Source organism: Dicentrarchus labrax, unplaced genomic scaffold (genome assembly GCF_905237075.1).
Source record: "Dicentrarchus labrax unplaced genomic scaffold, dlabrax2021, whole genome shotgun sequence".
NCBI classification, from domain to species: Eukaryota; Metazoa; Chordata; class Actinopteri; family Moronidae; genus Dicentrarchus; species Dicentrarchus labrax.
In genome coordinates this window covers 2,377,310-2,402,476 of record NW_026136702.1, presented here as the reverse complement: position 1 = coordinate 2,402,476, position 25,167 = coordinate 2,377,310, and the positions used below count along the sequence as shown (strand labels likewise).

The 25,167-nt window shown below is 41.7% G+C and overlaps 2 protein-coding genes across 5 annotated transcripts in view; one reads left to right on the top strand and one right to left on the bottom strand.

Annotated features, from left to right (window-relative positions):
• Window positions 1-535: 535 nt before the first annotated feature.
• On the bottom strand, window positions 536-8,598 carry LOC127351251 (leucine-rich repeat-containing protein 27-like). 4 transcript variants are annotated; one of them, XM_051378607.1, is made up of 11 exons: window positions 8,276-8,598; window positions 6,564-6,863; window positions 6,234-6,364; window positions 5,907-5,965; window positions 5,317-5,469; window positions 4,286-4,487; window positions 3,103-3,243; window positions 2,658-2,763; window positions 1,951-2,048; window positions 878-998; window positions 536-777 (listed from the first exon to the last, which is right to left on the bottom strand). In XM_051378607.1, the coding sequence occupies exons 2-11, from the start codon at window positions 6,789-6,791 to the stop codon at window positions 670-672; spliced, it is 1,347 nt and encodes a 448-aa protein (XP_051234567.1). In that variant the 5' UTR covers window positions 6,792-6,863; window positions 8,276-8,598; the 3' UTR covers window positions 536-669. The 4 variants fall into 4 exon arrangements, with proteins under 4 accessions (XP_051234567.1, XP_051234560.1, XP_051234551.1 ...); XM_051378600.1 differs by having other exon boundaries at window positions 6,564-6,872; window positions 8,157-8,597; XM_051378591.1 differs by having other exon boundaries at window positions 8,157-8,597.
• A 1,133-nt stretch (window positions 8,599-9,731) lies between these two features.
• Window positions 9,732-25,167, top strand: part of LOC127378714 (serine/threonine-protein kinase 32C-like) — a 79,787-nt gene continuing 64,351 nt past the window's right edge. Inside the window, exon 1 of the mRNA XM_051427922.1 lies at window positions 9,732-10,232. Coding sequence (XP_051283882.1) covers window positions 10,151-10,232 — 82 coding nt within the window. The 5' untranslated portion in view covers window positions 9,732-10,150. The remainder of the gene's footprint in view (window positions 10,233-25,167) is intronic.

The window sequence follows — 25,167 nt, the reverse complement described above, 5'->3', positions numbered from 1 at the left end:
GCAGTTTGTTCCTAAGTTTAACTGTCAAACCGCTATAAAAAACAGAACATTAATAATCCGAATTACACTGTATGTAAGTTTTCTGGCACATTTAAATAATATTTTTATCAGCAATAAATCAGCATTTGTCTGTGAAACACATTCAGCTCCATTACAAGAACACTTTCAATGAATTGTGAAGACTTTCACAAGAGCACCAAGTGTGATTTTTGCTAAAAAAAACCACCTGAAATTCCTCCACCCTCAAAAACTATTATTGTATAACTAAAGATTGTGTCGATTCTATAACCTGATAATAAACAAAAGGTGGATTGAGCCAAGGTTTACCTTTATGGTGAGCCAGTAACATTTAACTGAATAGCTTCCTTCTGACACATAAGTAGCAGCACCATATTTACTTTGTACATATTTGAGGTACTAAATGTAAACACGGTCAGGTAAATGTGAACATGACTACTTTGTATAATGGTTGTCTTACAGGGAAGTAAAAAAGAAAGAAAGACGGAAACAAATCATGGAACATTTCACAACTCTCTTTCCCAGCAACAGCCTTGCAATCTTTATTTTGAAGCGCATTACAGTGGTGAAGGGATTAGTCTTTACAGTCAATTATGAGTGTGAATTCAATACCACAAAACTCAGTTGGAGTGACTGCCATTATAACCTCTGTCACTGTTTCTCAAGGAAACTCTGCCAGGTGTCTCCAGTAAAGATAGTGAAAGAATTTCTTCCCCGATTTCTTTTCTTCTCCAGAAGCCGAGCCTGTAACTTCCTCATCTGTCAGAGCAGGAAGAAAACAAAAAACAAAACACACATTCATCAATGGATCGATAACCGGTGAGTTCAGTATAGATGGGCTGAATAATGGAAGTATGACCTCTTCCACGTCTTGCTCTGCCGCTGCCATCTGCTCGGTGGTCGTGCCCCTGCGATTCCTGCGTCTCTGCTGCATCTTCTCAACGTGGGCAGAGATCTGCCGCTCCAGCCTACGGGCCGATCTGGAGGGCCAAAGGTCAAAAATTTCATACCCAAAGACTGAACATCTAGCCATTGGTATAAGAGACTTTATGTCTGATGGACAACTGCTTAAAAATGCAAGCCTGTGACTGGCTGTTTTCTCCTTAGTTAAGCTTTTTTTTCTTAGTTAATCAGTGAAAACGGAAGAATCTAAGGTGTACAATCTTATCTGGGTGGTCTGTTTTAGGCACAATGTTGCCTCAAGAAGAACAAAAGAAACTGCTGATGTATGCTGGGTGTATAGTCTCTCTTTGTCCACTAGGTGTCTCTAGCTTTCCACCTGCATCTGCATGGCAATTCTAGATAATGCAACATGCCAAAAAGACCTGTTGTCTCTGTACCTATATGGATCACAATATTCTGTATCACCGAATGCCCAAGATATAACAGACTCAGTATGTACAGCAGTCTTTTCATCAGGCATACCGATGAGATGAAAAACCCATTATGAATTATTGATTTTCCCTTATTAAATCTGTACCCATCACAGAGGAGGTAATGGAGATAGAACAGAAGCATTCAAGTTTTAGGGAGGGATATTTAAACTCTGAGATACGTTAGATGTTGAGTGAATATTAGGTAAATGTCCCCAGTAACATTCAGTGTTAAAGCTACCAGTCACACAGACTAGGAATGTAAAGATATATCACGATGCAAATACTGTATGTGAAGATTCAAATTCAATCACTTTTACAAAGAAAAGTAAATATTCATTGTTTTGCAGTTTATACTCTGCAGAAATAAAAAGGATTCTTTGATTTCATAAAGACATGTTGTATATTGTTACATCCATAACACTGACATAACAAACTAAAAGAACATTCCTGGCTAATGCAGCAGGTCTCATTCTTATACTGGCTCAGGTTTCAGGTTATGTAATAGTTTTTTGGTCTGTAGTAGACATTATTTTGGTCACCCAGAGTTCCCATTTACCTGTCCTCCTCCCACTCAGTGACAGAAAAGCCAGGCATCTGAATCCGAGGAGCATCACTCCTGTCCTCATCATCGGGCTCGGAATCGGTTTCTGCTTCCTGTAACACAGAAGGGGAAATGTTTATTATCATGTACGACCACATTTTATTCTAGAGAGCTGTGTTTGTGTACATATGGGATGATACAGCTGTTGCGACACATCCTAAAAACAACACAGCCTACAGCTGCAGTGGCAAAGCTGCAACATAACAACCACATTGTGTCACATCACCCAAAGGGGGGTTGGTTTTTGTGATGTTTTTCAGTGAAGATTTACACTCATGTTGCTGCTCCAGTGCAAACATTACCAGCCGCTCTTCAGCTGTATGCATGGTAATGTATCTGACAGTCAAATCACTCCCAACCATCCATCTGCATTGTCTACAGTTTGTGCGTGCCTGCATGTATACATCAGCCGTGATAGCTTTATGCTGCTGCTGCGTGATCACTCATGCAGCGCACTCCGTCACAAGCACCGGCATCTGTTGCTGCCCCTCGACAGCTACTGCCTGAGAAGTCACTTACTGGCATCAAAATGTTTTATCTTGTGGTAATTTCATATCTATTGTTAGAGCTCTGGCTGCAGTGTGACAGAGGTGGTGCTCTACTGCCCCCTGGTGGTTTGTAGGTTGACAGGTGGAAGTGTAGGTGATTTATTCCACACATACCTCTCGTTTTCTTTGTCTTTCATGCGCCTTCTGCTTGCGCTCAGGCATTTTCTTCTCCTGTGTGGTTTGGGCTTGTGTGTGCCACTTCCGAAGAGCCTCTTGGCTTCTGCGGGAGAGCCAGATAACAATGCACTGTAACAGATCTAAGTCAAGGAAAATGGTTCTTGGGCTATTGTGTCTAAATGGTTGCAAAGGGGTCTGTAAACATTGATTATTCTTTCTATCTTTACAGAGTGAACATAATATGGATTCCTTACTGTGGGTCACCTGGGTAAATGCCAATTAGCCCTGAAACAACATGTTGTCTTATCTTTGGTATTACCTGGCATGAATATTCTGCACAATTCATGCAATGTAATTTACTGTGCAACCTGTAGTGCAGCAGGAGGGTGAATAGGGTATTATTATCATGTTGAATTTTATCTTATAGCAGAAATCAACTTACGTTCTTCTCTGCTCGAGAAGAGCTTGTTTCTCTTTCAGCTCTTTCATCGCAGCCTGTTTCTTTTCCTCTGGCCGCTTCCAATGCTGAGTGTCAAACAGAGGGAGCTCGGGAATTATGCCGGCCTTGGTAGTTGCCTTTTTTCTGACAAATTAATTGAAACAAAATGCTTTATTTTTATTGCTCTCCTGAGCTCTGAGTCCCAGCGGAGACAGCCTGGACGATTTTTATCACTTTGTCTCTGCTGCAGAGAATGTCATTAAAAAGTGTTTTGCTATCCTTTTCCAAGGCACAATGCCATGTATTTGGCCCTTCACCACAAGTCCAAACCTCAGCACAAAAGTTATCTACTGAAACAAAAACCAATTCACCTCCTCTGTCCTACTATCGGATAGCATTAACACTTTCAAACTTCATTGCACAGTGTGTTTGAGCAGGTGAAAAACGAGGTATGCCCAACAGATATTTGCTGCCTGGATGCATTGTACAAAAACAATGGCAGGAGCCATTAAATAACTAGTCATTGTGTTCTCTCTGAGCATGTGCAGGTAAATATATACGCTTTCACTCTCTGGCTGAGAGATGAGAAGATCAATACCACTCTCAGGTCTGTCCGTCAAACATGAAGCTAAAGCCAGCAACCGGTTTGCTTAGCTTAGCATAAAGACCGGAAACAGTTGGCCTTCAGATGTCCAACAGTAACAAAATCCACCTACCGGCACCTGTGAAGCTCGTAATTATATCTCGCTTGTTCAATTCTTAAGAAGTGAAGTGTAAAAACGACAATCTGTTGTTTTACCAGGGGTTGTGTGTGTGTGTGTGTGTGTGTGTGTGTGTGTGTGTGTGTGTGTGTGACTGTTTCTTGGCCAGGACCAGTTGTCAGGCAACTCCAGGAAGTTACTGGTCCCTGTCGAGGTATAATTAGTTTAATTTAATCATTTGTGAGCTTTAGAGGAGCTCGTAGGCAGCACATTTTGTCACCTTTGGACAGAGCCAGGCTAGCGGTTTCCCCTCGTTTCCAGTCTTTACGCTAGGCTAAGCTAACCATCTCCAGGCTGTAGCTTCATAGTTAATGTACAAATATGAAAGTGGTATCAATCTCTTAGAAATAAGTGTATGTCCTAAAATGTCTTTTCACTGCAAAACCCTCTTATTCCTTCCACACAAACACTTTCACTTTGCTTACCTTTTGGTAATAGCAAGACGACATGACTTTGGGTTTCCATCCCCCCGTGCTACTGAGCCCAGCTCAGCTTTGTCCAGCAGGATCATCTTCTGTTTAAGTTCCTTGAATCTCTGCAGCTCGTCCTCATCCACTGACTCATCCTGCTCCTCCATACTGGACCCCATCAGCTCTGACAGCTGGAGCTTCTCCACCACTGGCAACTCTACCAGTGAAACAAGCACGGCAGCTGTATAACGTGGGGGTCAGCCAATACTGGCAACAATCATTGTTGTCTGCAGCTATAGTGGCTGGTAGAAGCACATGACAGTAACTGGTTGACTATCTGATATTATTGTCCAACTGCAGCAAAGATATGCCAGTGTTTTACCAAAAGATTTATACAACCAGATAAAACATCCCTTTCTTATTGCAGGGCAGAATATGTGGCCCGCAAGTTTTTAGTGGCTACCGGCTGCGTGTACATAACATAATATGACTCAAACGGGCTAAATGCTTCATGTTATCGCAGCTTAAAAAAGGTTGATGACAATGCAGTATGCAAATGAACGGTGTTTATTCAAATCTGCTAAACTTGAGCCAATTAATTGAAAGGAGATTTCCCCCAGGAGACTGGAGCCCTGCCTTTGTTAATAACCTTGTAGGCAAGGAGATAAATCGTTTGATTGAGGGGTTTGGCTCCGCTCATTGTGCAGCAGCAGCCTCTCCTGTGGAGGGCCGTCTTGGGCTTCTCACAGTGATTACCTCCAGACAGTGCTTAGTGACAGAGAGCTCCTGTTTAGAGCCCAGAGGTTATCGATCATTTTCATCTGGCTAAAAATATTACAGAGCTGGAACGGGGGGGGGGGGGGGGAGAGTCAGCCGAGTAGCACGCGCCGTCTCCAAGGCAACAGAAGTCACACCAGTGAAGTGGTACCAGGGCAAGGAGCTATTTTTGTGGCCAGCCGTCCTATCTTTGACAAAATGAGCAGATGGCTAGAACGCACGTGCATACTGAACGCGCTGCTGCATTGTGAAGGTGCATTTTGATTTACCTGGGGGGGTCTTCCTCATGCTAACGGGCCGCTTAGCCATAGCACTCCTGAGGAACTGGAGGATGCTCCGGAGCCCCTGGTTCACAATGTGTTGCGGAGGGAAACTGATGGGGCAGTCCCTCAGGTTCAGGCCTTTGAGGGTGATCACGTTTCCTGGGAAAAATGACACAGATAAAGAATCAGTTTCAACCTTCCAACTATCTTACATTCTGTATATGCCTACCAACGTTAATGTACTGCACATGCAAACGACAGTGTATTAGTAACAGTTTCAGTATCAGTATTGTGTTTTCTTTCTATTAAAGGACCAGTGTGTAAGATTTAGTGGAGCAGTGAAGTTCAGGTGATTATGCGCTATAAAAAACAAAACATACCTATAAAAATGATATTCCATTCCTGCCAATAGATCCTCCTAAATGTTACACCCTGGCTGGACCTTTAATGAGTACTAGTTATTCATTACACGTAATCTAGATCTAAATTTGGTGCCAGTGAGGCTTATTGAAACTGATGAAACAGAAAGCAAGCTTGATATTTCAAAAAGGAGAGAGAGAGAGACGTTGCTCGATGGTAAAGGTGACTGAACTCACCCAACTCTGGTGGGAGTTCTGAGATAGGATTTCCCTCCAGAAGTAATGTTTTCAGAGATCTACAGGAACAAAATCCTAGATTATTAGATGACATTTATTGACTGAGACACATGTTTATTCACAAGGAACATGAGGAACTTGGACCTTAGTCATAAAGAATCTAATTTTGCCACATTTTAGAACCATAAAATGTGTTTTTCAGAGCAGATGCTACTAACCAGAACTCTACAAATCTTATCTATAAATGTTCTGAAATATGGCAAAGAAACACCGAGGGGTCTGGAATCATTCAGCATATATTTCAAAGAGCAGTTGCATAATAACTACCTGTGCGAGCCAATTTCGGCAGGGAGTGATGTAATTTGGTTATTTCTGAGGTCCAGCCACAGCAGGTTGGGCAAGCTGATGAACAGTGAATCTGGAATACTGGAGAGCTGGTTGCCTTCGAGATATAAATACTGAAGATGGTACAATGAACAGTTAGAATCAACACATAATGCAGGAGAACAAATTACACAGATATATATAAATCGCTGTCGGCCTAATATTCTACTGGATGCATTGCTGGGTTCTTGCTTGAAAACCACTGCAGCAGATGTCGCCAGGTGGGGAGAGAGAGAGAGACGATGACGAATGCACACTGAAATCCAGACTGACCTTTAGTTTGCTGTTTTTCAAAATACTTTGTGCAACATGTTTCAGTTCAGTTCTGCTCAGACACAATGTCTCTGTTGAGTAATATTCAGAGAGCTCCTGCGGCTCAGCATCCTCAGGGGGAGTGTGGGGGGTCTGTGGTTTGACAACACTGTTCCCAAAGACAAGCTGCAGGCCAGGAACCTCCTCCTCCTCCTCCTCCTCCTCCTTCTTCTTCTCCGGTGAAGACATTGTAGAAGAGATGCCGAGATGTTCACACAGGCGTTCAAGTGTCTTTTTGCAGTGGCATTTTTCTCCCTGTGTCTGAAAAAACTAAAGTAAGTATCACATGGATGGGTTTATTGTAAAGAGCCGAATTCTTCCTCGTGTGATTTTAACTTGCAGACAAACAGGTGTTAGCTATTTAAAATAAATGAATACAATACAGAATAATAAGATGGTCCTATAATGTACATACAATAGTAATACAATCCAGAGACCTCTCACTTTGTTAATAACATTAGGACTGAAGCACGGTGAGACAAAATATAAACAAGATGTACACACGTGTAACAGTTGTAGTTTTTACATTATTTAAGATTTTTTTACCAAGAATAATGTAAAATTAAAAAAACCCTGACCCTAATTCTGTTGGTTGTTTTTATCCTCTTTTTAAAAAGGCCATTTTCATCGTGTTTTTTTTTTATGTTGAGCTATCTGTGTTCACAAGGAGACGCAGTTACAGAGGAACTCAGCTTCCTAGCAGGGTTTGAGACCATCAAAGCATCACAGTAGTTATTTTTAGGCAATTATTTCACGACTTTTATGGTCTAACCCTCGGACAAAATACTGTCTGGACCTTGGTGACCTCCGTGGTGGGTACGGGGCCATGCTCAACAGAGGTGGCAGTACACAATAAGAAGTAAAGGTACTCGTTGAATCTCCTGCACCTCCATCACATGCACATTGGATTCAGGTTTCACGTTCTTAAGCTGGAGAAACTCTCTGAAAAAGGTCTGGGGCCCCTGGTTACTAATTAATATTACAGTCAAACCCCCCAAGAAATAATTACAAGTTACAACCTTCCTACCCATCCAACAATCCAATCACATCCATTGGATTCATTTGTTACTGTGGAGGAAACTAGTTTGGACGATGGAAACATTCAGTGGCTGGAAATATTCACATTACTTTGATTTTAACAAACAAAACTGGATTTTAATCGTCTTTAACTTTAAAAGTCTGAGTTTGGAGGAGAAAGAGACACGATTACCAATTTTGTGGGGAGTAGTGTAACTGGCAGTGTAATTAATTACTGTTGCCATTGAGTAAAAAAGTAAAGTAACGTTAATAACATTACTTTTGAAAAGAGTAATGAGTAATAAATGACTTGTCCCCCTCCAGCTCTGCTCAGTAAGAGGTAGGTCGGTGAGTATTGGCCCATTCCAGGTGATAAATGTCACAACACAGCAAAATACAGCAAAATTATAAAAGCCAGAAGTGGAGCTGAGTAGGGAGAGCCGATTGGGAACAAACAACAAAACACAAAGAGGGTTAATGTATGTTAACGTGTTCCCATCACTACATTAACCAACAGTATCACCTGTATTACCGTACCTGGAATATTCAATAAACGTGCGCGTAACCCGTGAACGCCTCTCCGCGCCTCCTTAAAAACAAACTGTTGTTATGTGAGGAAAAGAAAGAGAGAGATTAAAAAATGAATCGGGGCTAACTTTTAGCCACCGCCTCACGGGTTTGACGACGTAACCACGGCAACGAGGTCAACACAAACTACGGCGAGAGCCCACGTGTCAAACGTGGCGAATGCAAAGCAGAAACCCTGAGATGTTTGTTTGTTTGTTTGTTTGTTTCATTATATCATATGTTATATGTGCAGTGATGCAACAACAGCGTGTGTGTGTGTGTGTGTGTGTGTGTGTGTGTGTGTGTGTGTGTGTGCGCGCACTGAAGACAAAGTGTTAAATCCTTTTTCCCCCTCAGTGATCCGCCGGCACCACCCATCCATCTTCTAATGAGATTGTGGAATAATTCACTGAGGGGTTCATTTGGGCTGGAGGAGGAGAGAGCACCAGTTTTCTGCTGGTAACAAGCGATAGGAGCCTCCCTCCTCACCCCCCCTCCTCACCCCCTCTCCCCCCCCCAGCCCCAGCCTGCACTCAGATACCCTGGCTTCACCTACAGAGGATGGTCCTTATGTGTTGATATGCATGACAGTCTGTGATACAGAGCTACGTCGACTACAGTCACTGGCCAGAAACTGTCACACTACTCTCACAACTGTCAAGTTACTCTGACTAGCAGGGGGAAGCTTCCGGTTATCACTTTCAGTATAAAAGTCTTTTTGAAGCTTACATTTAAAGAAACAGAGGTGTCACATTAAAAAAAAAAAAAAAAAAACAAAACATATTAGTAACTGATACAATAAAACGTTTTTCTTATGTTTGTTTTGTGTTTAATTAATTATCTTTTTGTGTTTATGCATAGTTTTGTCACCACTATTTTAAACTGAAAACCTGGACTTCTAAGAGACAACATCATTTGTATTGTCCGAAACATGTTTTTAATTAAATTTAATTAAAGTTTAAAAAGTCCCCGTGGCAAAGTAAAGTAAAGCATTTTTTAAAAAAGATATAAATCAATTTTTTCTTTCTTTACTGTTCCACTATAGATTTTTACTTAAGTGCTCTATAGTTCATAGTGGAAAACAGGTATTTTAATATAAATTATACTAATTTTCTTGCATCTACTTTTCCCCAAGATTGATTAGATAACATAAGATGTTCCTTTACTGATCTCCCATAGGGAAAATTCAAAATGGCAAAGCCGTACAGGGCAATGTAGTGCAGAGAGTAAAGAACAATAATAAAATATAATTAAAATAAATTAAAATATATACCATAAAGTGGAATATGGTAAGTTTGTGTACGATTTACTGCATTTAACGATTGATTAATTCATTTTGTATTAGGCTATCAGATGTAAATTTACACTTCTACACTGTAAATTGTTCAAATAATGTAAATAAGCTATCTGAATGCAGTAAAGTTCTCTAACTGATCCATGGGATTGCAGCCATCCTCTACGATATTTGCATGCTTTTATTTTTAAGGCCAACTTGCAGGACTTCCTGTTTTCTGTCGGCTAACCACGTCCAGCTCGACGCATCTCTTTTTTACTCTCAGCCCCGACAAAACATAAGTCTCTCGGTTTTGGCTGGCAGGCAACGGAAGACAACTGAACACCAGCAGTACGGAGAGATTATATTTACCTCCAACTGTACCAACCCGAGCAGGCTCTCTCTTCCCCGGCGTCCAGCTGTCCGTCGGTGCCTGCCACTGTTGTTCTCCCCAAGGTTTTTAGACAGACTTTAAGTCGCGGTGCTCAGATTGTCGGCAGAGTAATAATAATAAAACAACAACAACAACGGATAAATAAATAAAAAAGCGAAATAGCGGACACGGTTTGGGGTGAATATGCATGCTTATATGATTGCTGTCTTTTGAAGGAGGGGGTGGGGGGGGTGGGGGGGGATCCAACACAGAGCTGTAGTTTCTCTTCAAGAGGCGAGGAATGCAATCTGAGCATCAATGTTTCACTGGGGCAAGTGGAAGAAGAGGATGGGAGCCAATAGTTCTTCAAAGAGACCAGTTTTCGATGAGAAGGAAGATGGTAAGTGATGGAAAAGTGAAGCGCATGTTCTCTACATAAACCTTTACTATAGCCGAGAGTTCCAGCTGTGTGTGATTCACCTGTGTGTTTCTTTATGGGATGTTGGATGGAGTTGAGCTGGGAAGTTGAGGAAGTTTCTCCCAGATAGGGATTGAAATGTTGAACACTGTTGCTGTTCAGGCTGTTTGGGAGGTGCTGGTGGCTGGGGGGGGTTTCCCCTACAAGATGTTTCCTACTTTTAACAAAGGATGTTTTTGTGAATCATTTTTTTTGTTGGCCTGCTTTGTGCTCACATACAAGGGGATTTACATTTGCTCTGAATGTACATACACAGAATAAACATCAATAAACAGGAGAGCAAAATCAGTAGGGCTGCACAGTTAGTGGAAATATTAACCAAATGTGGTCATATGCAAATAGCAGAAGCTGTAATTTATTTGATAAAGGGTAAAAATAAACATTTTAATGGAAGATTCTCGATCTACAGATTTTAAGGAGGCATGTTTGTTTGATACAGACCCCCAAAAATGATGATTCTGACTCGTTATTTCAGTGAAAATTAAATTTGTGATGCTCATATGTATCAATATCTGTACAAAATAATCACAGTATGATGTGTTTACCACATCGTGCAGCCCTAATGTAGAGAACAACAGTAACGTGTGTGGACAGTGAAACCACAGTGCAATGGATGCTGTAATAAATATTTCCGTGCAGATGAGGTTATGGGGAATATGTTCATACCAGTGGTTCCCAACCTGGGGGACAGGACCCCCAGTCGGGGACGCTAAAGCTTCATGTGTCTGTATGATTGTTAATAATGATTAAAAAAAATACATAATACAGGCAGAGAATTGTGTAAAAAGTTTCCTAAACAGGAAATAATCTGCTCAGAATGAATCTAAATCTCTCTTTTGCACAAACCTCTTGCAGTTATTGTTTGGGTCCAATGTACAGTTTTGAATATAATATGAAATATCCATAAAATAAGTCACTGAATTATAGAAGATTGGCAAACGGTTGTGAACCAACTGGTATATACAATATGTACAGCATGCACAGATGTGTTTTTAGTGATGATATTTATGTGTACAGACAGTTAGAGGCTCTGTGGCGCTAGCGGAGGGCAGAGGTCGGAGGAGGTTGTGTCCGTGGTGTGCACTGATGTTTCCTGTCCCGTTAAAAGTCCTGAACCGAGGGGCAGTGATCCTCTCTGCAGTCCCGGCTGTCTGAAATGAGGGAGGTGTCGTGTAAAACTTCCAGCTAGCAGCTAATCTATCTGTCACTTTTATTATCCGTGGAGCAGAGGCGTTAATAAAAGAAGTAGAGTAACCTTAGATTTGTATTCTCATCACACCCAATAACGCCTACGTAACACACTGACAGCGTTTCCTCTTCAAATTACGTCCAGATAAAAAGTGTCAGAGTGGAATATCTGCTGCTCGTACTGTGAGGAAATATCAACGCCTGTATGCACTCTTTGAAGTACGCACCATTTGAAGACAGATAGTTAATTGCATAATTAGGACAAGATTAGTGTCATGCATGGAAGTAATGTTAATTCATGATCTCTTGCTGCTACTGTATCGGAAATAAGCCTCTCGGAAGTGCACCCAATAAGCTCGGCACTGAATCTCCGTGATAGACTGCAGAAATCCAGTGTTGCAACATCGCCAACCTGCTGGCCAAGTTACAGGCAGAACTTGAGTAAATGAGGTCAGTTCACTGCAGGAATGTGGTCATATGGCCTCTGTGTGTGTGTGTGTGTGTGTGTGTGTGTGTGTGTTTGGTGTGTGTACATGTTCCTACATAAAAGGATAACCTAATTAAGCTTACAGCTTTTTGTCAATAGCCTTCAAGAAACGTGTGCAGCTCTAATTCAGCCTGCTGTCCAGGGGAGGGGTTGTTGAGTAGAATAGGAGTGGCCCTACAGCATTAAGTGGTATGTTTTCTCACTCTCTCGCAGCAGTTGGTCAAAACCACGACACACACACACACACTGGTTAATGCACTGATTCTCAAACTGGCTGCCTCTAGCAGTAGTCTGAGGAATTAAAACAAAACTGAATTAATTCAAAAACATATAATGCTGTCAAACTGCTGCAGATATTCTTAATTTCCTGTAATATTTCGATCAAATATTAGCCATGCACGTAGCGCAGGCATACATCCATGATTAGCTGTGAGCTGAAATGTGATGGTAAGACAGTCAGCGGAGGTAAAATTAATAGTTCAAAAACACTGCAATCGTGGCTCCGAACGGAAACTATTGGGAAGAGAAGTGTGGACCAGACCTGGAAGCTCTGTCCGTTATATATACTGTCAGTGGTCATAATGTTGTTACTTGGACAGCCTCATATTTTCTGAGGTGGAACACGGTGCAAAAGGTTGTTGATTTTCTTGGCTCATTTCTGTTCCTATAGCTGCTCTGTGGAGAAACCTTGAGGATCAGGGCTGAACCCTTCAAGGCTGAAACATATGTGAAAAGAGAGAGCAAGCTTATCTTTATTATCAGACAGAAGTGCGTTTCTATATCCTCCCATCATCAGTATGAGGCAGCTGTCACTTGTCTGACCTACAAAACACTAACAACTGCTGCTGTGTTTCAGTTTCTGTCCACTGTGTCAAGAGTCAGTGCGCATACCTGCCTTTTTCACAACCATTGTCATGATGCACAGACTGAGGTCCACACTGATCTTTGTAGTAAAGATTCGTTTGATGTAATTATACAATGTAGCTGGCAGGGTGTCCCTTTATGAAACACTGTTCTGCTGCGCACACAGTGAATAGTAAGTATGGAGTAAAGTGGGAGGAGGGCGCATACGCATTGAAAAGAGACAACTGTTAACATCAGTCTGATCACCTTGAACACTTGTGAAGAGCTGATTCTGCACAGTGTACAGTCTTTGTAAAGCAGCTGCTTCTCTTTTGCCCAGTTCATCTTTCAAAGGGCTGCCTTAGCGCTGATAACAGTCTGGGAAAACCACGGTGCACTGCATTGTGGATGCTGACTGACTCGAGATGTCTCTTGCTGCCTGTCAGGTCTCTTAGAAACAGTATCTCTTGGCTTCTTGGAAAACAGCATATGGCCTACATTAGGCAGTAATATTAGAGCAGCGTTTGGCTCAAAAGGCTGCAAACATAATCAGGCGGTCAGGTTGATGTCCAAGCGTAGCTGCCAAAAGGGCTTTTTTGGCAGATAGTTTGATTAGCAAAGGAAGGCTGTGGAATTGATTGAGGTGCACATCCTGCATGTTTCTGCATTGCTTTTCTCACTGAAACTCTTTGACAACAGCATCCAGGGTGAGGAATGAATATAAGTCAGTGGTAGATAAATGATGGTTAAGCAGGTCTGGTCTGTTAGACTCTCGAGCGTGTCTTTTATCGTCATTCATCAGAGAAGTCTCTTCTTATTCTCTTTGGCTGTTTAATCAGTGAACATAGCTCGTTAAATCTAAGATGTGCCGGACTATTTCTAGGATGGGTAGTCGTCACTGCGAGGTTGCGAGGCAACCATTGTAAGTCACTGCGCCCGGCTAAGAGATAGTTCAGAACATAACCGTTGTGTCGTTTTTACAGGCTAGCTGTTTCTCCTAACTAGCTCGACCTTCTCCTCTAACTCTGTGAATAAAAAGAAAGCAAATACCCAAAATGTTGAATTAGTCCTTTTTTAAATTAAGCAATGGCTAGTTGAGTGCCTTCTTCACCGGCTGTTATTTATATTTTTCGCTAAACAAATGAAAGTTTTCCTTTCCTTTGTGCGGCACAAACACACAGAAAAACGTAATTGTGGGATTTAGTGGCATCTAGTGGTGATGTTGCAGATTGCAACTAACTGAACACCACTGTTGGTGTATTTGACAACCTGGGAATGAGAACGGGCCATGAAGTGTGCAGGAGAAACTATGGTGGCTGCAAACCCTGCAAAAAATGGCCTATCTAAAGCCAGACATAGCGGTTCAGTATGGCGGAATAAAAACAGCCCATTCGTGGCTGCTGGTCAGAGCACATAAGATGTCACTTTGACTACTCCTGGTTGGTATTGTGCCTGTTTCTTACAATTTTATGGCCGTAATGATTCATTAATCAGTTGGGCGAATGATCAACACAATAACCAATAAAGAAAATCATTAATTGCTGCCCTAATGAGTTTTACTCCACATGTTGTTAACACAGTAGGAGCTGTGTATCGACTGCTCGGTTTAACCATTAGCCAGGCTCTAGACAAAGGAGCACTTCACTCTCTCCAAGTCCTCGTCTGAACTTGGAACAGCACTAGCTTGTCGCTTTTCTGAAAGAGGGCACTTGTTGTGAATGTGCTACAGTATTTCAGGAGAGAGTGCAGAATTGACAAATGCCTTTTTTAATTGAGCATGGGAACGGACTCGGTGTACTTGTTATTTTTGCTCCAAAGGATTTACAAAGTATTCAGAGTGTGCGTGTGATTGTGCACGCAGAAGATGCTGTTAATTGTGTTGTTACATTGTTCTGTGCATGTGATCATCCTTGGTAAGCCAAAGGCAGATTTACACTTCTATGGACGATAAACTTCTATTCTTTGTGTAGGCGACGTGTGTGTGTGTGTGTGTGTGTGTGTGTGTGTGTGTGTGTGTGTGTGTGTGTGTGTGTGACTGCTCTTCCTGTCACGGATAAGTGTATGAAAGCAGATTTGGTTGAGGATAAAGATAGATGCAGAGAGAGATGGCTGATTACTTGCACTGAATACTGAGGCTCTCACTTTCTTTCATCTTTGTTACATACTCTCAATTTCTCTCACTCTCTTTATTCAACTCCACGGCTGCCTACAGCTACTGGCCTCTTGCCACAGCTGAGGGCCGCCATAATAGGCCTCAGCAGTAACGCAGTCGGCAGGGAATACTGTCGTGGTCAGATTGCAGCAACATCTGATCGCAGAGCGGAGCCACACTTCAGGTTGTTGAATATATCCTGTGTAGAAATGTAACACTTGTAATGATCAAATGTATAGTAACAGCTTATTTCCAAAGTACCAAACTGTCATCATTCTCTTAAAAACAAAATGTAGTGTAGGAATCAATGATTTTAGGGAAATATGAAATTGAGTTAGGGGTTTATATTGCAATTATGTTCTATAAATTAAACTACAGGCCTATTATATGTGGTCTACATAGCATAATCAGATACTCATCTAGTTTTTGCATGTATAAAATCAGATAACATACAGAAACTTTAATGAAACTTTGCAGTTAAAATTACTGAAATCCCAAAAGAGCTGAAATCTAAGTGACATTTGAAATACTAATTACTCAAAGACGTAGGAATGGTCCTGAAAGACATTAAACATTCACTTTGAGTGTATGAAGCTGAAGCATCAATTTAAATGTATGCCCTGAGTGAAGTCCTTGTATCAGTTGAAGCTGTGAGTGCTGTCCGATTATTTTCATCTCTTAAAACCGAAAGGCACTGAAGTACACTCACAGCTTGTCATTTAGTTGAAGTTCAAGCACTGAAAGGAGTTGAAATGTCAAAGTGTAGTTGATAAATTGAGCTGGAACTGGCAGTTAAAGTGTAGTAAGGACTGAAAGCAATCAGAGTAAATAGTGTATCCACCAGGGCTGCACAATTAGCAGCTGAATTCTTTTATTCAGAGATGAAGATCCGAGACTTGAAAGGGTTTGAAGTGTCATTTGAAGTGTAAGCACTGAAAGCAATGAAACTGTCATAGAGAAAGAGATGAAAGCAGTTGAGGTGTTACTTACAGGGCTTTCCTCTTGCTTAGACCAATTTAGCTCACATGTATTAAGATATCAGAGGTATACTTGACATTTCTCGATAATATTCCACTACAATCACTAAATTTATAAGTGGTGTGATATTTAACAGCTGCATAGTTGGCCGCTTGTGGCCGTAATGACAAACTGCTGGTAAATCAGGTCTGACAGTGTTTTTACATCTGACTGACTGCTCCTTCTGCCACTGCTGACAGCTTTGCACAGGCTTTTTTCAGCACAGGTGTCACTAATACTAACATTCATGATGGCTCCATTCTAATCAGGTGTCCCACTAAAGGCCTTTGCGCACCAAGCCCAAATTTTCGTCCGAAATTGTCCCCCAATTAAAAATAAATAGGACCTCGAGGTGTGTCAATCATGTGCACCGACCGTCCATCGTTAAAGTTTTTGGAACAGGTCAAATTTTTTCGCACCCGTCAAAAGAAACAGGATGAGGACAGCACACAGCAGCCATGAATGCAAGATGCAGTCAGAGAGTGGCAACAGCCTGCGGAGGAACCTCCAGTGGAGAGAAACAAGTGAGGAAATAAAAAGAGAAGGAACGAGATACATAGCGAGACACAGAGTGACCTTCGCTCTTATCAGCCGGTGAAACTCTCCTTGTTCTTGACACATTGGACCCATTATTTCCCTTTTTTTTTCTGCCTTCCAGTTAGTGGACCACAAAATCTTCCTCATTGCGCGAAGACTGAATTTCGCAACCGATGGAATAATAAAATGCATCGGACTCAGTGTTAAAGTTTCTATGCGTATTGATTTTAATTGTATGACAGATTAATAAATGATATAATACGGACTTGGTGTGCAGAGGCCTTAGAGCTACCATTTACAATACCAGGACAGTGAAACCTCAGCAGCTGAATGTTATGAGTATGAGTAGTATGTGTAAAATGTGCCAATATCCGTACTTTTATAGCAACTTTTATGAAGAAAACGTGTTCTTTTCATCATTCTCTTCTGATCAGACACATTGCTCTAAATTCTGTAAATATTTTTCTCATAAACATAGCAGCTTCTGATCAACCCATATCAATTTCAGGCTTCAATTTACAACTTTGGGTTAGCCCCACAAATTTGTTGCAATACTGTGAAGATGTCACTTTTTCCCAAATGGTTGTTTTTTTCCCCAGCTTTGGAACAAATCTCTTCATGAGACACAACACCTCATAAAAGCAGTTGACAATGCCTCTCGTGTACTTTTTGTCCATCTCTCCAGTCTTACGTAAGCTTGTTTGCTTCAGGTGATGTGCAGGTGATGACAGTTGCAGCAGCTCTTAGTGCCAGAGCGAAGGAGTCTTCAAAGAGATGAGCTCAGCTTGATGCTGAGGTGACAACAGAGGGAAGAAAGGTCGCTCTTGCTCGATGAGGTGTCTGTGCCTGTGCCTGTTTCTGTGCGGGGAGGAAGGGATTAGGACAAGGGGGATGCAGTTGAAGTGGGCTGGGTATGGTTGGAGGAGTGTTTGTGCGGATTCTCTTACACCTGCTGATTGTTTTGTCTTTTATTTTCGGCTGTTTTTTGTCACCGCAATTCCACTTTCCTGCCCTCCCCAAAGAGTCTTAGTTTGGAGAGATTTATTGTTGACCATAAATCCGCTCATCTTTGTCATGGGAAATGAAAGATGGAATTGATAAGAGGCGCATCTATTAAAGCAAACACAACTGTTACCTGTAGGCAGCCGTAGCGGGGTTAGTTCAATATTTGGCCCTCTGGCCTCACAGTTCTTTTATAGAGAAATATATTACTGCTCCCCCCCCACCCGCGTTCACTTCATTCCCACTGTCTCAATTACTGAACTAGATTCATGGCTGAGGGACAAGACGCAGCGCTCTCGCCTAGCCAATTCCTGCGGGAAACCTGAATGAAACTGTAAGTACATTTTCACTGCGCCCGTGCTCAGGCAACCTCGCAGCAAATGAGGAGGATCGGAGAGGATAAAGACTCGGATCGCAAATCACAAAGTCAACACAACTTTCTTGACAGACTGATGTATGATGTAAACTTTCTGTTTGTAATCCCATTCATTACGCAGGGTGTGTTTGTGTGTGTGTGTGTGTGTGTGTGTGTGTGTGTGTGTGTGTGTGTGTGGTATCTGACTGTGTGTTGGGAGGCCTCTGTGCAGTGTAGTGAGACGAACCCCGGGCTCCTACGTTTAATTCAGCAGCCAGCCCAGACATTGTTGCCCATGGAAACCAATTAAAGCCTGTTTCCACATAATCTCAGCATCCCTGCATTGTTTCTGTGTTTGAATGGTTTTGTACTTTTAAGAATAGTATTCTCACAGGTTGGATGTGCGTTATATAGGCTTTACCTTTTTGGTGAAGAATACACTGAAATAAAGAAACAGCACTGATCTATCTAAGTCTGCTACTAACAATTGTTTTCTCGATTGATTGATTTCCCAAAGCTGAAGGCGATGTCCTCAAATGTCTTGTTAAGTTTGCTGTCATAGAGGACTAAAGAAAATATTCCCATTTGAGAAGCCGAAATCAGAGAATTTGGACATTTTGTTCTTTAAAAATTTTTCAAATAATCAAAACAGTTGGCAGATTGCATCGTATGTGAGAAGAGGTAAACAGGTTAATCCATTTCTTACATTGTTATTGTGGATTTTTAGGTTTTAGAAAAGTCTAAAAACACACACAACCCTCCAAACTCTTTATATAAAAAGAAAGATAATGTTGACAGACCTGCAGTGCCTTGTTACAGTGAATAAGCTATGATTGGAGGAGACATTTAGTGGACGGTCAAATTGCATTGATTTATTGATCTTCATGATGATACGCTTTGTTTTTTTTTCAAAGTAATAAAATTCATAGTAGTAGAGATAGTTTCTTAATGTCAGAAAAGCAATAAAATGTAATTTACTATTGTAAGATCTTAAATTGCAGCATTTCTGTCTCCCTGATTGCAAAAGTGGCCAAACTTTTAACCTGCTAATGAAATGATAGCATTTTTCTTTTATGGCCATCTGTCTTGAGATTTGATTTTTTTTTTCAGGAGGCTATTTGTAACTGAGAGAATGAGGTCAGAGGAAGGTGACTCTGCTCGTCACATGACTGCAAAATGACCGCTGTTTGAAGTCAGAAAAACCACACCGCCCACCACCACTGTATTTCTTTATGCCAGAGGGGTTGGTCACACGTTTACATGCGCACAAGAAACAAGGTTACAGAGAGAAATCAGGTTAAGGCAGGGAATCGTTTAGTGTTTACATCTTAAACCTGTGTTTACATGCGGTTGGTCAGTAATCCGATTTCCCCCCAACCCCCAACCATATTTTATTTTTAGGATTTAATTATTTTGGACACAAGGTCGCACCAATACAAGTAATAATCTTCCCTTCTGCATCCAGCTGCACAAAGCAATACTTCCCCTGTCTGAAGTCTCGGTCAACGCAGTACGAAACCTGAGAGCAGAAATCTAACCATGGTAACCAGATTTCTCTTAATCTCTTACCCCAATTAAGTACGCTCAGTTTTTTCATTTACATGACACTTCAGATTATTACAGCCAGCCAGCAGTAACCACACTGCTTTTGCGCAAGCGATCACACTGACTCACTGGTGGCACACACACATCCATATTTTCATTCTTGAGATACTCTACGGAGAATGGCCCCTGAATTGTGACACTATCGCATCTGACAGAGGCTCCTCCTTTCCAGCTGCCCGTTATACCCCGGGGGAGTGTGTATGCAAACAAACCTCCCTCACTACGCAGATGAGAGATCTATAAAAACAGTCCGCCACTTACAGGTGTCGAAAGAGATGTGTTTCAGTCGATTTCAAAGACTTAGAAAAAAAGGTGTAACAATGTAGGGGGGTTTGAAAATTGGGTTTGGGCATCAGATGAGCGCACACCTGACTATATGCAGCTCTGGTGCTCGTCCTAAATACCTGTGAGGACTAATAGAAGTCAGGTGTATCTGGGCCAGAACACGGTGTGTCCTGCCTGTGCTTCGGAGCTGCTGAGGGGAAAGAAGTAGGCCACAGTGTCCATTTCCTCTCACCTTATACACACACTTAAAGGCAGTGTCATACATGCTTCAGCTCCAGCTCATCTCTTCCGATGGTGGGAGAACTAAGCTGCAGTGTTGACTAAATTAAGCAGTTTTCTTTGTCTTGAGGTGTAATTTCCCTCTTTTGTGTACAGTGATGTGCTGATAATAAAAGTCTTCTTTCTTCTGGTGAATAATACATGCATACAGCATTTGTTTGCATATTGAACATTTCCTGAAAAATGATCCTGAATTGGGATCAGAGATGTTATCGTGAATAATTTGTGGTACACCAGCACATACTGCACTTTTGTGTTTTGTGCATGTGTTCATATAAAGACAGCTGGTGTCGGAAGTGAAGATGCATTATTCAGCCCTCAGTGCACTTTTCACCTTTGAGGGGCTGAAAATAAAGAGAGTCGTTTTTAAGAAAATACTCAATACCTGAGCGGTATAGAGCTGGACAGCATAGAACTCAATTTACAGTATACCAGTGCAATTTTTCTCTTCTCTCTGAGACTCTTTGTGACTGCTCTTCCTTATCCCTGTACCACATTCCCTCCCACCACCTACCACCAGGCCCTAAATAGATTCCCTCATGCATCCTCTGTGAACCGTCGAAAGGTTACTATGGCAGTTTGGTCAATTTCTTCACCGCAATCTGTGACAGCCCCGTGATTTGTGACGATGCAGAAGGATGGTGGAAGCGGGTACGGTTGGGTGTTGAGATACAGTTCTTAATTGGAGGAGCAGGTTTGAAATGTATCGGAAGCAGGGAGTTTGCCTACATATGTGGTTATTAAAGCCCGCATGACATAGGATTTGTGAGACAGACACTGTGTAAACCTACCTGCCAATAAAACCCATTTGGATTCTGATAAAACTTAAATATTTAATTGAATTAGTTTGTGATGAGCCTTCACCATCAGTGTATGACTGTGTGTGAATGGGTGAATTGGGCATGTAGTGTAGAGCGCTTTGAGTGGTCGGAAGACTAGAAAGGCACTATATAAGTGTAGTCCATTTACCATAATGGTGCATACACACATGCTCAATATACTACTGATATGTTTATTATTATTGGTTGGGCAGTAGTCGTTATGCATGAGTCAATGCATGTTTACAGTGTCAACAGCTCTCTCCACAGACTGGATTCTAGGTAGTGACTCAATTAAAAATATGCATTAAACAGGGAACATTCAACTAGTGCACAGTAAGATAGAGGATATTGATATTTGTATATTCTCTTCATACCTCACCAAAAAATACCAAAATATCATATCATTAATGAAAAGTGACAGTTTATTGCACATTAAATCTGCTAAATTCTTTGTTAATCAAACGAAATGGAACTAGATTTGCAGGATCAGATTCAGAATTGACGTTGATGAACTAACTAACTAATGAGCATTTTCATGATTGATTCATTTGCAGATCATTTTCTTGATTAATCTATTGTTTGTTTAACGTCCTAACATTATAAGCACGTTCGAAGTCTCTTTCCCAGAGCAAAGAGGGAGCTTGTTTTGAACGTCGAATAGTCCAAACCCCAAAGATATTTAATTTACAATTATATAAAGCAGTGAAAAGCAGAAGAATATAGTGCTAGCAAATGGTCGGAATATTTGCAGATTCAGTTTCGACTATTTATTGCAGCTTTATAAGACACCCAACCGTAGTAGCAGGAGCGATGGTGATGAAGCTTTGGCTGTACCTTCAGCTTCAGTGATGATGATGCAGTGGCTGACCTGGTTTCAGGGAGCTGGTTTGGGATGATGACCTTTGAGAAGTCAGGCTGAGCTGTCCAATAAATCCATTGCTTTTTCACTGGAGAAACTGAACACCGTGCTGCAGGAGTAACTTACACTAACATTGGCTTTCAGCGTAGACCATCTATATGGATCGACTGACCTCAGATTTAGCAGTAAGCCATAGGTATTTCACCGCAAGTCCAGCACGATGCCTCCCCTGTGTTTCATTAATGAGCCAAAACATGATGAATACACAATGTGCCGATGCTGGCCCAGGAGTTGTGAATCACAGTGAATTAATTATGCCAATGCAGGGACAAGGAGATGATGTGGCAGCACTGTAACGTAACATAGACTGAGGGAAACGCACACACACACACACAAAGGGACACATTGCTATGGTAACCTCAGAAGTTTTCACACGGTCCAGATGATGTTTCTTTGTGACAGTGCTGTGCATGCGAGAGTCCCCATGCTGCAGTACAGAATTATCCTCTGAAGTGTTCTCGTCTTGCTCCCTCTTCGTCTTGACAGCCTTTAGATGTACGATACAGCCTCCCGTAGTGATTTCTCTGCGTGTAGAGGTCCAATTTCACTTCTCCTCTTTCATTCTCAGCGACATGACTCCCTGTTTGTGAGGATTTACTTGACATCTGTGCAGCTTTTTCACCCCTCATTGAACTTTACAGTGTGCATACTCGCACATACTGTACACAAAGTTTATGACCGACTTCAAATTGTATTGCCACTGTATTTATGCCTGTGCAGTTGCGGCTGTGCATCTTGTGTGAAACTGTAGGCCAAACAGTGGCTGCTACTCTTCCATCCATTGCAGGAAACATGCAAGTTTAAAGGTGACCCCCGTGGTTACTGTGGTAACAGCCAGTGCTGTTTAATAACACAAAATTCAGAAAGCAACACTTCTTACACTAGTGATCTGAGTCCATGCTGACACAGCTCAAGCAGTTTTCCACACTACAGCAGGACACCAACTGAAGTTGGTGACCTTCCTTGCTGAGGTGTTGGAGGTGTGCAGCCTGTCACCTCTTCATCTAACGGTTCACTGTGGCTGCTCCTTCTTATTCCTTTACACGTCTTACCCTGTAAATGTGTAACCGCAGTAAGTGTGAACCTATTGTGACGTCCCCCATTGGTTTGTGGTTTGAAGACTAGGGTTTGGCGTTATAGTTGTCATTATGGCAGTCTGTCGGAGCCAGTGGAGGTGCAGACTGCGAGTTTAGGTGCTCTCATTGGCTACACAGTTTCAACTTGTCCGTAGCAGGAAACAATGGCGGCTCACCTGGTCACACACAATCTCGTATTCCAGATTAACAGCAAAATATTTTTTTTGAGAGAAATAGTCAACAGAATCTGGATCCATATCTGATCAGCACTGCCTAGTTTGACTCACTGAGAATGAGCTGTCAATCACAAGGTAGCCCCGCCCTAAAGCATACCCTGCTTTATGGTCTATTTTACTCTAAATGGGACCATCATTTACTAAGTGAACATCATGCTGTATGGAAGAAGACTGAAACTAGAGACTGAAACCATAAACTCATTAGGAAACCGTTTACTGAGCTCATAAATAAACGGAGACGTCGGATCATTTCTCCATTAGACTGAATGATATCTGTGGGTTATTGCAGCCAATGGAGCTGCCCCCTGCTGGCCTTTACATAGAATGCAGGTTTTGGCTTCACTTCACAGACCCGGAAGCTCTGTCTGTTCTATATACTGTGAATGAACCGCAGTGACTAATACATTGTGTTTCCTGTGAAGAGAGTGAGCAGTAAACAATGAGGTGGAAATAAATGAGATACAATTAAAGCAGTAATGCTGGATTACATGCTGCAGCAGTTCCTGTGAATCCCTCATGCATGTGAAGGCAGTTCATCCAGAATAGAAATATCGGACTCCACCACTAACAATGAAAACTACTATATTAAGAGGTCACTGTACTATATATATTACTGAGTGTAAACATGGCTGTATGCTGCTCTTTAACTGAAGTGGGGGAAGTTCACCAGACGTATGCTTGCCAAAACAATGAGATAACCTCAATGGCAGAAAAATCTTGAGGATTATACTTTAAGTTTGCCAAGAGTTAAAAGTGACACTGCTGAATATGCACTGATGTTTGAAGAAATAGGTTATCCACAGGCCTAATGAGCAAGATCATTTAAAAAAGGTTGAAACATAAACAACGGGAGACAAATTAAAACTGGGAACAACAAGGAAAAGAGAGGTATACATGACAAACAAGATTACTGTCCCCATCCACACAAGTCTGAGGAGACGGGCTCGGTGAATGATGGATGTAGAAATAAACTGCTCAGGGAGAAAATTTTTACTTTCTATCAGTTGGCAATGAAACACCCAATAAAACTTTGGCAGTTGATGTGCACATCCCTGATCTATGTCCTCTATTGATCTTCCTTAAGGCACCAGCAGTTCAAGTCCACTCTAATTTGGTGAGTAACCTTAGCAACAAGGTACAGCGTATGAATCCCATGCCTCACTAGTTGTTTTTGAATAGCGGTTCATCACATTAGTGAGGTACACAAACACAGCTAGCTCAAGCCTTAATGGCTGCTTTAATTTTCCAGCAGTATGACTCCTTTGTGTCACCATAAAAGCTGTCCAGCAGATGAAGATCAAAAAACCACTCTCGGGGTAATTAATGCACATGCAAGGAGACTCAAAGGCGGTATAACCACATGACAGTCCGCCCGCAGGGATTGTCGACTCACTACTGGAATTAAATATAGAGTTGCACCAGCACACCCTCTGTATGTATCGCCCTATCCTTGTCCAATTATCGGTCGAGATCCATAGCTGAAATTGTCACGCCTGTAAAGACAATGAGCTCTGTAGTGCTTGTGATTATTCATGAGATGCTCTGTTTAGAGAGCCCGCAATTAGGCAGTATTAGTGCTCTAGTGTACAAGGAGAAAATGATGATGAAGGCTGTTCAGTGATGATAGTGATTTAAGTAAACAGATTCATCAAATGTGGCCTTCAGCGTGCTTCAGAGGCACTTTCCTGTTGTGTCGGTGTGAAATTTAAGACTTTTGTCACCAGTGATTGGGTAAACTTTAGCTACATACAAATCTCTTAGGTAAACAGGGAAACAGCATGCTTTAATGAACTGCTTACAGAGGCAGCACTTCTATCTTTGTGATAAACAAACAATGTATCTGTGGAAACTAGAGTGCGACTTTTTCATCCGATGCTTATTCCTTCCAGTCTTCTGCAAATACGCTTCTTTATTTGTGCACCTCCAAGAGCCTGCTCTTAAAACTTGAACTACCCGGCTGCCAACGACGATGATTCAAGCCACCATAGTCTCTTTATCGCCATCCAAGGCACATGCACCATTTCCTGTGCTGATCAAAAGAAGATGTGAGCCCCC

Bases quoted from the DNA above. Each gene is read 5' to 3' on its own strand.
- LOC127351251 (XM_051378607.1), bottom strand. From the start codon at position 6,791: ATGTCTTCACCGGAGAAGAAGAAGGAGGAGGAGGAGGAGGAGGAGGAG. The intron at 5,966-6,233 runs GTAGTTATTATG...TTGTTCCTGTAG, and splicing joins GCCGAAATTGGCTCGCACAG to ATCTCTGAAAACATTACTTC. The intron at 4,488-5,316 runs GTAAATCAAAAT...TTTCACTGGTAG, and splicing joins CATGAGGAAGACCCCCCCAG to AGTTGCCAGTGGTGGAGAAG.